The sequence below is a fragment of the Polistes canadensis genome, unplaced genomic scaffold (assembly GCF_001313835.1).
Source record: "Polistes canadensis isolate GaletaPanama2010 unplaced genomic scaffold, ASM131383v1 scaffold_20, whole genome shotgun sequence".
NCBI classification, from domain to species: Eukaryota; Metazoa; Arthropoda; class Insecta; order Hymenoptera; family Vespidae; genus Polistes; species Polistes canadensis.
Window position 1 is genome coordinate 986,025 of NW_014569567.1, and position 17,383 is coordinate 1,003,407.

At 35.4% G+C, this 17,383-nt stretch overlaps 1 protein-coding gene across 2 annotated transcripts in view; it reads right to left on the reverse strand.

The window, feature by feature from the left end:
- Positions 1-17,383, reverse strand: part of LOC106793892 (hemicentin-1-like) — a 193,356-nt gene that overhangs the window by 8,178 nt on the left and 167,795 nt on the right. For both annotated transcript variants that reach the window (XM_014761169.1, XM_014761168.1), the window contains exons 6-9: positions 6,512-6,666; positions 3,756-3,900; positions 2,014-2,144; positions 929-1,088 (exon numbers count right to left, since the gene is read on the reverse strand). In XM_014761169.1, coding sequence (XP_014616655.1) covers positions 929-1,088; positions 2,014-2,144; positions 3,756-3,900; positions 6,512-6,666 — 591 coding nt within the window. The remainder of the gene's footprint in view (positions 1-928; positions 1,089-2,013; positions 2,145-3,755; positions 3,901-6,511; positions 6,667-17,383) is intronic.

A 17,383-nucleotide genomic window follows, 5' to 3' on the forward strand; every position in this document is an offset into this window, starting at 1 on the left:
GTTTTGCCATTTTTCGTGTACGTACGGTCTACGGCAGGACGGGCTTACGAGTTGGTCGGTTTGCTCTCAAAATCGCTTTATTTTTTTTACTTCTTTTTTTCTTTTTTTCCTCTGTCTCTCTCTATCTCTCTCTTTCTTTTATTCACCGTTCGCGAATTCACCGCTCGTCATCGTGTTTTTTAACGAATAACCGTAACGACTTTTCGACGGGGTGACTTTCCCGTTTTGGAGCTTACATTATACGTCAGTGAGTCTAGCTGAAGCGTACTTTCACCTTGTCGAGAAATGCGCGTATAAATAATTAACTAATATTTTGGTTAGATTCGTTAGGATGCATAGATACAAAAAAAAATGTATATTTCCGGCACTAATAACAAGTATAAAAAGAAAGAAGAAAAAAGAAAATGGAACAAATTGGTTAGCTGAAAGAAAATTAATGAACACACATTTCTATTTAAATATTATTTTGTAATTCTGAAAATGAATATATAAACGGGCAATAAGTATCGTGCGTTAGAAAATCTCATCGCGATATTTCAATTTGTTAGAAATATGAAAGGCCCCTGAAACTAGGCAGAACATTACTACACGAACGTAGTAAAGTGTGTTCGGTTATCCAAATGCAGGGGTTGCATAGATTGTATTCGAAGTTAAAGTTATCGACTGAGTCGGAAGTATGGCGTGTTATCTATTTTTAGGCACGAACGCGCATTCATCCTTTTGCGATAAAGCGAAAGGAAATAATTTAAAAAAGGCGAACACAGAAAATAAATCGTTACGATTGTATAATATATTACACGTAACGCATTTCGACTTCGTATATTAAATCGACGAACGTGTTTAAATGAAAACAAATATAGATATATACAAATATAAATAGAAATAGAAATAAAAAGAAAAGAAAAAAAATAATAAGAAAAATACTCACACATGATTTTGAGTTCGACGCTATTGCTATAACCATCACCCTCGACGTTGCTAGCAACGCAGGTGTAATTTCCGGCCTGGGAACGATTGACTTTTCTTAAAGCGAGATCGTATTGTTGTACTATCACGCCGTTCTTTGCGTTGTTCTGAATGACGTTGCCCTGGAATGAAGCGAACACACTGTGAGATTAGATCGGAAATCTGCGAAGAAAAAGTATCGAGAGGGTGGTAGGTAGGTAGGTAGGTAGTCTCACGAAAAGTAACGTGGTAAAAAGAATAAGAAGAATAAGAAGAAGAAGAAAAATAAGAAGATGAAGCAGTAGAAGCGGATACGAGGACGAATGGAAACGGTCTGGTAGAAGAAAATGGGTCGAAGAGAAATGCAACGAAGTGGAAAGCGAAGAAGGCACGCGTAATGTCGAATAGAAGACTAACATAAGACCATTTTCGTGACAAAGCTCTCTCTCTCTCTCTCTCTCTCTCTCTCTTTCTCTTATATCGTTCTTCATCTATTTATCTCTGTCTCATTCTCTCGCATTCTCGAAGGAACGAAGGAAGGATTACATTTTCTTGGGAGAATTTCTCGAGGATCGTTGTTACCTATAAAAGAGCTTTCGTAACCAAACGTGAAGACGATGACAAAAGAGAATAGTCAGGCGCATAGTTAAAACCGCAACTCGGGATTAAGAGAGGCAGTGAATAACGACGAAGTAAAGGTAGCAAAAAAAAGAAGAAAAAAAAAAGACAAAGGGAGTTAGATAAGAGCAAAGGATCGAAAGAAAGAATGTATAATGATGTAGGTAACTAAATATGTATGTATGTTATATATTATATATTGAGACAGGACTTATTTCTTTTCAAGACTAAAGAAGTTAATCCTTCACCTGACGAGGCCTGGGTCAAGTGGCTGCCAGGGCTCTGTGAGTTTAAAGGAAAAGAGAGAGTAAGAGAAAGAAAAAGAGAGAGAGAGAAACAGTTGGTGCCTATTCGTGCATGCATAACTCTGATACGTGTGTATTTATTATTTACTTATATGACGGTGGAAATACGAGAGGATAGAAACAAATTCCTGTGGGATCGACTTACGTTGTGCTTCCAGACGACTTTGTAAGCCCAGGGATTCGCACGAACCTTACATTCAAAGTAGACATCATCGCCTTCCTCTATGTCGTCGGGATTCATGTTGGAACCAAGCCCCAACCGTAAGATAGGAACGACTGAAAGAAAAAAATCAATTCTCGTCAATGTTATTGTCTTAAGCTGCTTACAGGTTTCCATTCGAAGTAAAGGTATATATTGTATATTCTCGAGAATTACAAGGCAAACTGAAATAGAACAGTACTCCATCGAATTGGGTTAAATTTCGTGCTATGCGATTCTGTTACGAAGATACCAATATCTTCGTTAATTATGGATATTATTATTGTTATTATTATTATTATAGAATGAATATTTAATATAGAAATTCGTTTGATAGAATAAGGACAATTTTAAATATTAACTAAAATAGTTCATTTCCAGTATGTTTTATTATTCATTCGATTTAAATTCATTTGTAAAATTTTATTTAAATTTTATCTCTCTCTCTCTCGGACAATTTTATAAATAAATTTATTGTTAACTTTTCGTTATATATATATATATATATCTCGTAATAGAAATTATAATCTTTTGAAATATTTACTATTCGATTAGAATTTCTCTTTATATAATTATTTCTTCGATATTATTTTATACACGTAACATTATCCGTCATCGTAACAATCGATAAAAAAAGAAAGATTATCTTTTTTATATTATAAATAAAAATGTCAATGTGTGTTAATCTAATAATATTACGAATGAATATAAAACAAAAATGTCGAATAATTAGGTGCGTTAGATTAAATGGTATATCCTTTTAATCGCTATATTGCACGGGTATGAATGCTTCATTAAAAAAACGTAAAGTTCGAGGATTTATGTTCCCGTTAAAATAGAAAATATCTCATCTCTTCGTGAATAAACGAATGATATCGCGAGATAAAGTGAATGACAGACAGAGATATTCGAATACGTCATTACTTGTAGCGAACCTAGTAGTGATCTTGGTATATATCGCGACGAATCGCGACAAGTTCTCGAATAAATCGAAGCGCATCGAGTTGTAGAGCTCGGCCATTCCCATTTCGGGTTCTCGTTGACGTCTCGTTATTGCGATTACATTCCCGTTAGCTCGACGTAATCTATATCGACGACCCCGTTTCGAGCTGCCATGCACGCTTTTAACTCGTTTACCTCGTTGATATCTAGATAGATACATTTTGCGTCTATGCGTGCGTACGAACGAACGAACGAACGAACGAATGAACGTACCTATCCTACGTGGATAGAACTGTCCTGTAGTTATGGTATATACGTATATACATATATACATATATATGATCTATATATGTATATATATAAATATAGATATAGATATAGATATATATATATATGTAAAGTATGTAGAGATACGTAGAGAAAGAGAGAGAGACATGGATCTCGGACGAAACGTCGACCGAACGAACGCAAACACGGATTTTTGCAATGCCAGGTTGCTTTGCTGTGAGTTTGTCCCGAGCGTACTACTCGCATCCATTAGTATATGAAAAATATCCCTCTCGTTCGCTATTTTTTTTTTCCATTTCTTTCTTTCGTTTTTTTTTCTTTTTCTTTTTTCTCCTTCTTTCCTTTTTCTTTTTCTTTTTAATTCTCGCGCATCTAATGTCCTCGCCCAACGATGAGAATATTTTTTTTTTTTTTTTTTGTTTTATGATAAGATTCGCATTTGTGTCGGTAATACTTACAATAAATGTTGAGTTTCAAGGTATCCTCGGCGTATCCACCGCTAACTTTATTATTCTCCGCTCTGCAGGTCAACACTTTGTTGTGATCGAAGAGAGTAGGTTTGAAAGTGAACACGGAACTCGTCATGTTCCCATCGGTTGATACCTGGATTGAGATAGGAATATTGTTTTTGTTTGTAATAAAAATATTCAATAAATGTACGTTCATTCGATTTGACCATCATTTTACATTTGTATGATTGGTAACACGATATTTCTTAACCTTAGGTTATTTAAAATACCATTCGTCTATATATTTTGTTTAATAAACGTTCGCAATTATTAATTTATTTCGTTAATCTTAAACAATTAACAATTACACAAGCGCGACGCGATAAAATAATATTCTGATATATTTATACTCATTTAACCTTTTTGCGCACAAGTTTGTCTACCAGTGTCAATATTGATTGTAATTTGAGGTTGTTAAATAATATAGAAACAGTATGCCGCTAAAATATATTTACTAATTAATTATCTCATTGTTTATTAAATATTAATTTAACTTTGTAATAAATGAATATACCGGACTTGTGTATGAGTTAATCGAAGTTACGTTGATGATTCCCGTCAAACTCCCACGTATAGGTACGTTATTTGTTAGCAAGGGATTAAATAGTAGAACATTGCGGTATACTCTGTTATAGGACTTTTGAAAAATCGTCTGCTGTACTCAAATAAAAAAGATTTCATTAGTCGCGAAAGTATTAAGCGTAATCGAGGTCGTATTAATGATCTTTAAAAAAGGTTAGCAGGTAACAAGAAGGGTTGAGAACAAGAAAAGAAAAGAAAAGAAAAGAAAAAAAATCAAAGGAAAGAAAGAAAAAGAATGTAAGGTAAGAAAGGGTTGTAGAGATGAGATTATACGTTGACATACGCACGAACAAAGTCGAATAATTACTTAACTAAAGATAACGTTACGAAGAAGGAAGCTAGGATCGGACTTTACACGGCTTATAAAACGGGAGCGTTAATCCGACGATAAGTCTTAATGACCGGACGAAGTTGGCCTAGGTAGTAGGGCGTTTATCATTCGCCCACTTGCGAATAATTTTCACGGAAGGAAAGCCCATCATCCTGCCTAGGTCGACTAAACTTCCGAGCTTTTTATTTTTTTTTCTAATTGGAGAAGAGTAATCGTTCAGATATAACAGGAATAGAAAAATCAAAAGAAAAATAAAAGAAGAAAGAGAAAAATATTATAAAAAAGAGTCGGGTAGGTGATTATATTCGCGATTGAAATCTATTTAAAGGATATATCGATTTTGTTGTTGTCTTTCTTACAAATCACTCGAAAGAACGAACAACCGAACGAACAAACGAACGAACGAACGAACGAAGATACGAACTTACGAAGGAACTAACGCATGCGCGTTTTCACGGAAGTGAAAACTTATCGATCGAACTCGATCTCCGGCATCTATCGAACCGAATCGAGGTTTTACAACAACTCGCGCGATAGGAATTTCAGGATGAAATTGAAGCGAAATTCGCGCGTACGACCGGCCATAAATCGAGAAAGTCGAATCACCTGGCGTTGCTGCCAACTATGCGGCCACGTTTCGTTCTAGCTCACTATCGATGGTGAACGTGTGCCATCAGTATAACTCGCTGTCGCTATCAACTTGTTCCCCTACACTTGGATATTATGAGGCTTTACTGGCACGGCTCGAGTCAACGCGTATGTTGCCGTTGTGTTGTTAACCTGCGTTATATTCAATTCGAAGTTCTTAACATTTTGTTAAAATGAAAATAAGAGCGAAACAACAAATTCCAACAGATCTCGTTCACACCGATCTCGTTTACGTTGCGTTACTTTAATAAATGATACGTTGTGTTTTAATTTTTCTGTGTGACGGTTTGTCTTTTTTTTTTTTGTATTTTTCTATTTATTTAAGTATGCCACGATCAAAGAACTGTTTCGGCTTTTGAGGTAACGTTACTACCCTAGCAATAGGAAAGAAGAAGAAGAAGAAGACAAATGGAGGAGGATAGATCGCGAAAACATCGTTTCTATCCGCGGTAATTGCAACATGGCGTGTTGTAGGGAACCCTTAATGGCGACGATGCAAATACCGATACCCGACCGCTAATGTCTGTGATTTCGCGAAGAACGATCGAGGGTGGAATTCATGTTTCCTTCGTGTTCGTCGACCGATCTTGTTTTTTGGCCCCGATGTTTTTTTTCTTTCAGAAACGATCGTGTACGCGAACCCTCGCCCCCACCCTCGCCCCTGCCTTCGCACATTCGAACTTTGGCCCTATATTCGAACTTCCCCTTTCTCGCATTTGGCTCCCCCCCCCTCTCTTCCTCTATCTACCACCCACCCTCCCCATTCTCCCTAGTACTACCGTCCGGAACGTTCGTAAGGAGAAAATGATGACGAGCCCGTTGGATGTGGGTCGTAACCTTTCTTTCACGGCTCGGAAATGTTTTACGCCAAAACGTGGGCTCTCTTTACTCGCTTCGTTTTCTACTCTTCTACATATATCCTATATACTACTATGCCAGGTTTTGATGTGAAATAAAAATGAAAGGGTACCTACCTACTAGTCTCAAGGATACGTAGGGGTAGTGGGGAGGGTGGCGAAGGCTAATAATTCGAAAATGTTGGTTCGTTTTAGAGTGTTGAAAGATACAAAAAATAAAAGGAGATAAAATGATAGAAAAAGGAAAAAAAAAAAAAAGAGAAAAAGAAAAAAAAAAAGAGGCTCACCTTTTCCGTATAGTTCTCCATCTTTTCCCCGTCCAAGTACCAGTATAATTTAGCCGGTGGCCTTGAACCGACAGTTATACAACTGATGTTGTATTTTCTATCGGCGCTGATTGTTGTTTGCTCGTTGCTAAGTATATTCACGCTGAGAGGTCTCACTGAAAATAATATTTAAGAGAAATATAATCGATAATCGTGATATATATATATATATATATAAAGTTATCCTCTTAAATATAAAATATTTCAACGCGCGATGATCGAAAAGCAAGTGTGATGTAAGAAAAAGTATAGTATAAAAGAGACCCATCCTCCCCCTCCCCCCTAACTCTCTCTCCGGGCGCCTAGAACTTGCCGAACTTGAAACTTCGTTTTCTCCGTTAATGCGTTTTAAACGAGTAACACACCCCAGCATCCGGTGGTAGACGGCAAACAAGCGTGACGTATCGCCGCAAAAACATCCCGGTCGGCAGGTACTCTCGTTTCACATAACATTGAGAAAAGAATGCTGCGAGAGTTTTTCGTTACTATATAGCAAAGATTATCGAATTTGTTATTCGTTACACTTTAACGTCAATTTTTCCAACCAACTTTTTTCGCAACGACGACTACCGACTACGGACTACGACGAACGTGACGTATGACGATGAACAAATTCACGCGCGTTACTCTAGTGCATATAACTAATAAAGAAATATTTGCTAAGGATCAAGATTGATAACGTTATGAATAAAATAAAGGTACGACGGGTGGGGTGAGGGTTTTGGGGGATTTTGGGGGGGGGGGTATGTATACATGTAGAACGATGGATACGGTATAGTAAGTTTGGCAAAGTTTTTTTTCTTCCTTTTATTTTATTTTTTTTTTCTCCTTCTCTTTTTTTTTTTTTTCTTTTCTTTTCAGCGTAGGCGAATTGACTTCTACTATCGGGTGGGTTTTCCATCGAATTTAATCGCAAACAGAACGGAAAAAGGAACGTCTTTTTCCGTGACGGGGCGTGAGAAGGGTGAAAAAGTACGTACTCTTTTGGGGGGGGGGGCGGAGGGAGGGGCCTGGAAGAGGTGGTAATTCTACGAAAGAAGACAGACAGAGAGAAAAGAAGGATTTTCCATTCAAGCAACGTTGAGGCTCGCGCGATAGAGAAGGATGAGAAAGAGAGAAAGATCAAGGAAAGAGACAAATAAAGAGAGAGTGAGCGGGGTGGGGAGGGGGTGGGGGTAAGCGGGGGAGTGAAAGGTGAAACGTGGTAGAAGAGAACTCGGAATTAAACTTTCAGGACTCCGAACTTTTGACACCAATGAAAAATTTTCCACTATTTCGTCCTCTCCTCCGTAGTTGGTGCTGGTCTTTTTCTATCCTACGTTGACAGCTTCCATCTTCTCGAGTCCGTTCCCTTAATCTACTTCCTATGACTTTGTTCGTCATAACATCGCGCGCGCATATTACACAATTGTAATTGGTATTTCTATGTGTAAGAAATATAGGTGTGTTAGACATAAATATTAATCATTTCGCGTCTGTCTGTTTCATGGGAATACAGTTTTTGTATGGTTTCATTTATAGAGTAATTATAGTCTTCAGGATATAATTAGTTTCGGATAACTAAAATAGGATATATATTTATTATATTATATATTTATTATATTATATATTTTGTTATTATATATAATATATAATAACAAAACTAGGATATATCCTAGGATTGTATAAAATATCTTTTGAAACATTTAATCAATTCATTTGAATGATACGAAATGATAAAATAGAAGAGATTCGAATTAATATATAATATATAATAATAATAATAATAATAAATATTTAATATATATAAAGAGTCTTTCTCTTTCTCTTATTTTTCTACTTAATTGTAAGCATATTTAATCGGGTAATTTTGCAATCCATATAAATACACGTACGCGATGAAACATTCGATTTGTATTACGAAAATAATTCGATAAAATCCTTTTAGTAGTGCTTGAATTTTGTAAGTTTCAATAGATTTATCATTTGACGCCATTCGACGATGACTATAATACAAATATATATATATAATATCGAAAAATATTTAAAGTAGGTAACGTGTAGCATCAATGCGAACGTCTTTCTCGACTAAAATTGAATAGCTATGAACTACCTGTAGGATCGTGGAATAACGCGTCATTAAAAGTTTACTAGAAAAGTTCGATTGATCGATGGTTGATTGAATAATAACGCGTTGGTACAAGGTACCTATACCTACATTTATTTTCAGTACTCTCTTTGCTTGGACATCGATGATGAATGGGGTTAGAACGACGGAGAAAAATATGCGTAGGCGTCCATTAAAGTCTTCATGTTGGTCACCGGATAGATATATGCATGTATATAGGTAGGTTGTTATAATGGATGTTCGATAGATGATACCGTCAATGTATGGTTTCTTTAGAAACTTAAAACTTTGAATCCATAACTACTGTACAAATTCGCGGAAAAGGATAATTCAGGTTGTTGTTTTTTTCTTTTCTTTTCTTCTCACTTCCGTTCTGTATAGGATAACAATAAAATAAGTTTATTCTTTTTTTTTTTTTTGTTTGTTCTTTCTCGAAACTAATACGACGATAATACGCAATCCCTGTGGATATAAAATTTATTCTTATGATCGGCAGTGTCACCTTTCTGACAACAAAAAGAAGAAGTTTTAATTGAAACGTTTTCACGAGAAAAAAGAAAAAGAAAAAAAGAAAAAAACCAGAGTCAACGTGAAATTATCCACAAACAAAACGGTCTATGTCAAAAACTCCTGTTCCTCCGGGGCAAAATTGGGAATGGATTCGATAGAATCCCGATGAGTTCGTGCGAGAGGGAAAAAAAGAAACGGAGAGGACGGAGAAAAGAGGGACAAAACGATCGAATGAAACAAAACAAAACAAAATCTAACGAGAGATCCATGGAGGAAAGTAAAAATGGTTTAAAGACCGGTGAGACAAGTGAGGAGTAAAGAGAGGACGATCGCATGCGGAATAACGAACGAGCTGCCGAGGATAAAGTTATTGCTATTGCAAATTAGAAATACCTACCAACTTTATCCATCTATCTACCAACGGCACGTTTGATTTTATGGTAAATCTAGACCAACGCAGTTGCTCTCTCTTTCTTTCTTTCTTTCTTTCTTTCTTTCTTTCTTTCATTCTTTCCTTTTTTTTTTTCCTATTTTTGTTTCCTCTTTTATTCATACATTGTTATGCTTTCTTTGTATTCGCAAAAGAATAATATACAAGGGAAAGAATAAAATAATTTTTGTTGTTAATTATTTAAAGTTTGGTCGTCGGGAAAAAGAAAGAAAAAGAAGAAACAAAATTTTGAGATTATTTAATTAATAGTTAATGTTTTTTTTACCACAACTCACATCGTAACATCGTTCTTTACATTTCTCATGATAAAACAAACAATTTGGCTTTATATATTTGTTAGAACTTTTAAACAAATTGCATGGGCATTAATTTGTTTGTTATTCTGCGTAATTCTTTACTTCTTTTTTTTTTTTTAGATATTCAGTAACGTTAATTAAAAACAATGTACATTACAAAAACGCGTAGATTTCGAATGACGAAAACTTTGCGATACTAACAAAAGAGGGGATTAAGGAATAGTTGGGTAAAAGAAAACAAGGGAAAAAAAGCAACATCATTTTACATATACGAGTAGTACTTTATATTCTTTTCTACTTTCTACTCACGCATCTCATTCTTCTTTTACGATAAAAGTTATTCCGTAATCCGACCATCTTTTAATCTAAATATACGTGATTTTTTTCCCGCGTGTTCGTTCTATAATAATAAAAATAAAAATAATAATAATAATAATAATTGTTAGAGATAGTAAATAAACATTATTAAAAATTTAGCCAAAAATTTTTTTAAATTAATTCTTACCGAATTTGAAATTTTTGTTTGAGATGATAATTAAAAAATACATACTTAATTATATTACATACGTTTCTACGTTAAAACGTAAAGTTATATTAAAAGTATACACCGAACACGCGCATACGTTCAAAAGTGAGGTTTCAAATGTAATACCGTATTGGGATTTTAAACGCAATAAATTTACGATACCAGTTGTAATAAATTTAAAAGGGATGCAAGTATCTTTCATTAAAAGATGCGGATATAGGGAATCGAGATCGATACCATAATCGAACGAATTTTCGTCGATATCGTTACGCTAAAAGCATTCGGTATATTGAAAAATCAATGGGATTGGACTACAAAAGGAGGAGGAGGAGGAGGAGAAAGAGAAGGAGGAGGAGGATCGTGTTACGAATAAACGAGTACATGAACGATTAGTGTGAGACACGATAGGGAGGATGAGGAGGAGGAGAATAGTAGAAGAATGTTATAACGAATAAACACGATACAAGGCTTTCGTTTCTCATCGCAAACGATAGTGTTAATTTATTTCTTAATTTGCATTCATGGAAGCTCCTTGAATAGAAGGACAACGTTTAGAGAGAGAGAGAGAAGGAGGAGATTGAGGCGAGAAACATTTGTTGATGGAAAGCTCCTATACGCTAGAATATAAACACAAACGAAAGGTCGAATAGGATGGAGAATAGAAATGTAGTTGTTAGTACGTAATGCTTGCATATGTATATGTTTACGTAAAGAAAGAGAAAGAGAAAGAGAAACAGAGAAGGAAAGAGAAGGAAACAGAAGGAAAGCGAGAGAAAGAGAAAGAGAAAGAGAGAGAGAGATGAAGGCTTATATGTAGCAGCAGGTAGTCGCACAGTCGACACAGTCTCGTTGTGGGGGTCACAGGAGACTCACTCGACTCCGATGGTAGTCTGAGAGGGTTCTCCTGCCGCACTCAAAAGCACTGTCTCCGGTACACAATCAAGCCCTGCAGCTCGAGGGTCCATGTCTCTTGCTCACCCTTTCCGTCTTCTTCCGGTACCCTTTCTTTTAGCTGTCCCCTCAGTTCACAGTCTCTTCTCACCCCTCGTCATAGCTCGTCTTCCTCGTAACACAGCAGCAACAACAGCTGCAACAGCAGCAGCAGCAGCAGCAGTAGTAGCAGCATCGGGAGCTTTAGCTTGTTGTCGACGTCGTTGTAGTCGTCGTTGTCGTCCTTGTCGACGTCGTTCACGTCATTGCGTGACTCGTCCCCAAGCATGCAGATATACCGCAGCCCGAAGCTCTCTCATTCTCTCTTTTCCTCGTTACACAGAGCTCCTTGCACCTTTAACTACCATCGCGAGTCATTCCTTCCCTACTTCCAACTTCTTTATCTCTCTTCCTCTCATCTCCCTCCCCCTCAACCCCCTTTATCACTCATCATCCCCTTCTTTCACGCTCTTCATTTTTTCTTGTCTACTTGTTACACGTACCTATGGCTTCTATATTTCTTTCTCTTTCTATTTCTCTTTCTCTTTCCTTTCTTCTCTCCGAGCTTCGAGTAGGAAGTACTTCGTTTTTTTTTCCCTTCTTTTCTTTCTTCATGAATCGATATTCTCCAAAGAACCAGTCGGAGAAAACGGTCTTTCTTCTTCCATTCTCTCATCCCCCGAGGGTCTTATGATTTTCAATTCCTTCCTTAAGCAAAGTACTTTTCGACCATCGCGTCAAGGAGTCTACGGGGAAAGCTTACCTTCGATTTCGAACTACCAACTTGACAAAGACATCGATGAATCGACAAACGGGGCTAGCTAGTCGATTGATTCGATTAACGCTCCGTAAGACATCTCAGAGTTTGTAGGGTCGTACTTTCGATAACCGTACTTGTCTCTTTCGTCCCTACGACTTAACCGAATTGCCGAGGTCAAAATAAAATTGCCAAACGAACGACCGACCGACCGACCGACCAACCAACCAACTGACTCTTGGCCTTTAACGAGTTCTTTTTATCTATTTCTCACACCACTTTCTCTTATCTCTCTTTCTCTTTCTTATTCATTTATCCTACTTTCGCACTTTTCTCGTTTCGTTAAAATCCACCGTGTATGCTTACTTTTTGACCCAGGACCGTTGTCTAATTTCAACGACCGAATCCATTAGAAGCCAACGGCCTTCTAATTAGTCAGGCTCGATTAGGTAGACGCTCAATAACCCCAGGTTTCTCTTGCTTGCTCTTCTTAGAGGGTTCGTTTCTTTCATATACGTATATAGGCATAGTGGTGGACGAGTGTGCGCGAATTCAATCCCAAGGTTGGTCGTGCGTACCCATTCCTCCTCCTCCTCTTCCTCTTTCTTCTCTTTCTCTTCTAACCACGTTCTCGTTTCTTTTCTTTTCCCTCGCGTACGGTACCGTTTCTCTCATCCTTTGACCAGCCTCTCTCAAGAGTGAAATTACATAAACCACGTGGTGGTACGTTTACCTCTACCATCCACCGTACCTTTTTCTCTCTCGAATTTACCGTACAGAGATTGTAGGTCGTTCAAGATATTTACCCCGGATTTATATTTCTTTAATATAAATATAATAACGGACTTATATCATTGAGAAAAAAAAAAGAAATATATGGTAGAATATATATATATAGTCACGTATACCTAGGAGCTATTTATTTTTTATTATTCTTTTTTTTTATTTTTTAGTAATAAAAAAGTGTAATTATAATGCATACAATTTTATAACGTAATGCNGATAAAATTTTTCAAACGTTATTAAATTTTTCATTAAATTTACATTTTTTAATTACATTAAATGTGTTAAAATATATATATATATATATATATATTTTAACACATTTAATGTAATTAAAAAATGTAAATTTAATGAAAAATTTAATAACGTTTGAAAAATTTTATCTTAAAATGTACATATATATATTCATTATGATCCTTTAATTTCATTTAATGACTTACATACGCGTACGTCAGTTAGTCGAGTTCGCATTTTCTTTCAATTAACATTATTCTGCTTATAGGAAAAATATTGTGTCGTTAAAAATAATAAAAAGAAAACAAAAATAGCAAAATAAAAAATAAAAAGAGCATACCTTCGGTAAATGCGACAACGCGATGAAATAAAATTCGCGAGCATAATAATACATGCATACATACATACATACATACATGCATACACGCGTATGATAGCACACATGGATACGTTGCGGCGAAGATTCGATGAACCGTACGATAATAATGATCCGCGATTAACCGCGTTATTTTCGCCATCGTCAATCGCAGAGCTTTCGATAATTTATTTGGCAACATTACCACTCTCACCCGGTCGTAGTTCGATCGTTCACGAATCAATGGAACGGTTAATTTGTTCGTGTTTTCTGTATGAGAGAACACGTCGTTTTACTTTCGAACTCATATCACGAGTTCATAATTTCGAATTTCATTTTATATTACATGAATGTAACTACGATTTGTTGTTAATCATACATCGCAAGTATGTTCAGTATGAGAAAAAAGAGAATGAAAAGGGGGCGGAAGGCGGGGGAAGGAGAATTTTAGGGAGGAAAATTCAGCACGTAAGTTTCGAGGAGAAAACGTTGTTTATCCGTAAGATTCGTTCGCTTTTGTACTTGTCTTACTTTTTTCTTCTTTTTAGTTTCAGTAGTAGTTGTAGTGATAGCAAAAGGAATGACAGAGTTGGTAGAAGAAGAAGAAGAAGAAGAAGAAAAAGGAGAAGGAAGATGAGGAGGAAGAGGAAGAGGGTGAGGGAGAGGAGGAGGAGTATAAAGTCGCGTAGAAATCGTTCTCGTTTGTCGGAGTCGTTCGTAAAAGGCAACAGCTTCGGGCGAAGGAAGAGAGGCGGATGCGGAGGCGAATGTAAGGCGGCATACCGATAATTCTACTGAGTGCTTCGTGGAATTTATGAGGTTTAATCCTTTGCGGAATCCGAGAGGGTGGGAGGAAGGAAGGAAGGAAGGAAGAGACGGCAGGGTGGTTCGAGCCAAAGACGAGTGAACATTTCTCTCTCTCTCTCTCTCTCTCTCTCTCTCTCTCTGATACTTTCGTACGGATCTGTTCGTAGATTGGACTTCTTCTCTCCGTATGAGAGAGAGAGAGAAAGAAAGAGAGGTCAAAGTGCAAGGAAAAAGATTTGAAGCGGCATATCGCGAACCGAGTTTCTTTGGTTTTGAACGATAAAACTGAAGAAACTAAGAGGACGCCTCCCCGACCATAATATCTTGAAAATACGTACTTATGGATCTACGTCGATAAGGTATACTTATTTTCTCCATTATTTCAAACGAGGAAAGTAAGTAGCGAACTAACTCTTCCTCTTACTCCATCTTCTATTTTTATTTTTATTTTATCTCTTTAAGTTATATTTATTATTATTTCGTGATATACATCCGTTTACTTTTTTTCCATTTTATTTCGATTTCGATCGCGATTAACATTCGAATATCGAATAATGCAGTTGTGATTACATTATTTCTTTATCTATTTTTCTATTTCCTCGTTCTTCAATCTTTTTCGTGTTACTCGATTTTTTACCTCTCCACCTCCCTCTCCCTTCCCCCCATCTCCGACGTATATAATACATTATTATGATTTTTATTATTTTATCTATTCTCGTGACCTGTGTTTTATCGTTTGTAAGGGAAAACGACTCGGATAGTTTGCGAGGGAGTTTAAAAATAATTGGATATAAAAAGAAAAATAAGCTCTTCGGGTTGCTTCGGCGTGTTTTCCAACGGCTTATGATCCAAGCGTGTAATTATCTTCGGGCGTTCCTTCTAAGAAACACTTTGCGCAAGCCAACCTTTTTAGCATCGGACTTATGTAGATATTTTTACGACGATACGTGTTTTAAGGTGTTACGCTACGGGCTTTTATGTAAATCTACTCGAGGATAGAAAAGTGACTACGAGAAAGGTGGAAAATTATTTTCACACGATTTATCGCGTTTAGTTACTTTCGTGCTATGCCTTTTTTTTTTTTCTTTTTTTTTCTTTTTCTTTTTTTTGTTCCTTTTACAATTAGTCAGTTTCTTTTACATTTTTTCTATTTCACGTCATTTCGTAGGACTTTTCTATTTTATCTATCATCGTGCTCTAATCGTGCAAATATTTATTTTACTCCTAGTACCCCATTATTGTAAACGTCACGGAGATAGTCCGAATCATATTGGTATAGGTAAGCGTATGTATTATTGTTATTTTTGTTAACACGTTAACACTTTTACAATCCAATCTATGTGTCTTCTTTTTAACGCGTACCATCCGGGCTTAAGACAAGTACACTTTTATTATCGTTTGATCGGTATATTTACTTGCATGTTTTGTTTTTTTTTTATTTCTTTTTTCATTTTTATGCTCACTAAATATCCGCATATTTATACGCATACGTTTAAACCCGTATCTAAAAAGTAGATTGGATCGTTCAAACGTTTGATATCTTTGAATCGATCGTCGCAGCATATACTCTACAATAGTTTGCTGCTACTGCATAAAAAAAGAAAACAAACACACGCATATTGATGTATATTTATGTATTTACGCGAGGAAGATATTGCAGTACGGAAAAATACTCAGAGACTGATGTTGGAATTTCATTTATTAATATATGAAAATGTAAAACGCTAACGTGAATCTAACGAGGTAATGTGTAAATAAGTATGCATTGAGAAAAAAAATGAACATAATTGACTGTGTGGGAGGCTACACACGTTCATTTTTCTTTTTTTTTTTTTTTTTTTTGAAGATTTAAAGATACCGTTGAACCAATTTGATTAACGATTTCATTTTTATTTTAGCATTTAATATCGTGCCAATGGTATTTATGACAGCGAAGTAAATAAATAAAATAATTCGACGAATCGATTTTATGATTTATTTTATAATATAAGTAACTNAAACGCTAACGTGAATCTAACGAGGTAATGTGTAAATAAGTATGCATTGAGAAAAAAAATGAACATAATTGACTGTGTGGGAGGCTACACACGTTTTTTTTTTTTTTTTTTTTTTTTTTTTTTTATTTGGAGATCGAATTGAGAAAGATATATAAATCAAATGAATTTATTCACTTTTATGAAAACCATTAATATCGTGCCAATGGTATTTATGACAGCGAAGTAAATAAATAAAATAATTCGACGAATCGATTTTATGATTTATTTTATAATATAAGTAACTGTAATATTTTTTCTATGTTTTCATTTAATGATTTAGTTCAGATTTTTTCAAACTTTCCCGTTTTATCCGAACAAATATTTTAACGACCGTGAGTATACATTTTATGTTGTCTTCTTTTTTATTCTCATTAATTTAGAAACGTACTATACGTGTATTGTTGCCAAATTAATTTGGAATCGTTTAGAATTTGTTAATTTTGCTCAAATTTTGCCTTTTAATTAGTTTATAAATTCCTCATTGTTCGCTAGAGATTCTATTAAAAATATCTAGGTATTATATTATCTTCTGATCTATCTTTTAAATCTCATTTTAATAATATCCTTTCGCATTATCTTAATTTATTAGAACTCATTTATAGTCAATTTTTAAATATGATATGATTTTTATATATCATAACTCTCATAGTTATAATATTGTTAAAAAGTATATTATTAATAATATTAATGAAATAAATTTCTGCGACTTTTTAAATTTAGTTATGCCGACTTCATATTGGGGTATCTAACACCATAATTACGGACATTATTCGATCCATTTCTTCTCGAACGATATATTACGAATAAATATTATTATTTTCTTATTCTTTTTTAATTTCTCAACAATTTTTTGTCGTATATTTGTAAAAATTTCATGCTAGTGCATTCCTTCTCGCGTCGCTATTTCTCTATTAAATTTATAATGGGAGTTCTCGAGTTGCCAGTCGACATTTCCGCTTAAAGATATTCTCATATTTCAGACAATAGTAAAAAAGAAGACGTAGAAAAAGGAAAGAAAGGAAAAAAAGAAAGCTGGTAGTG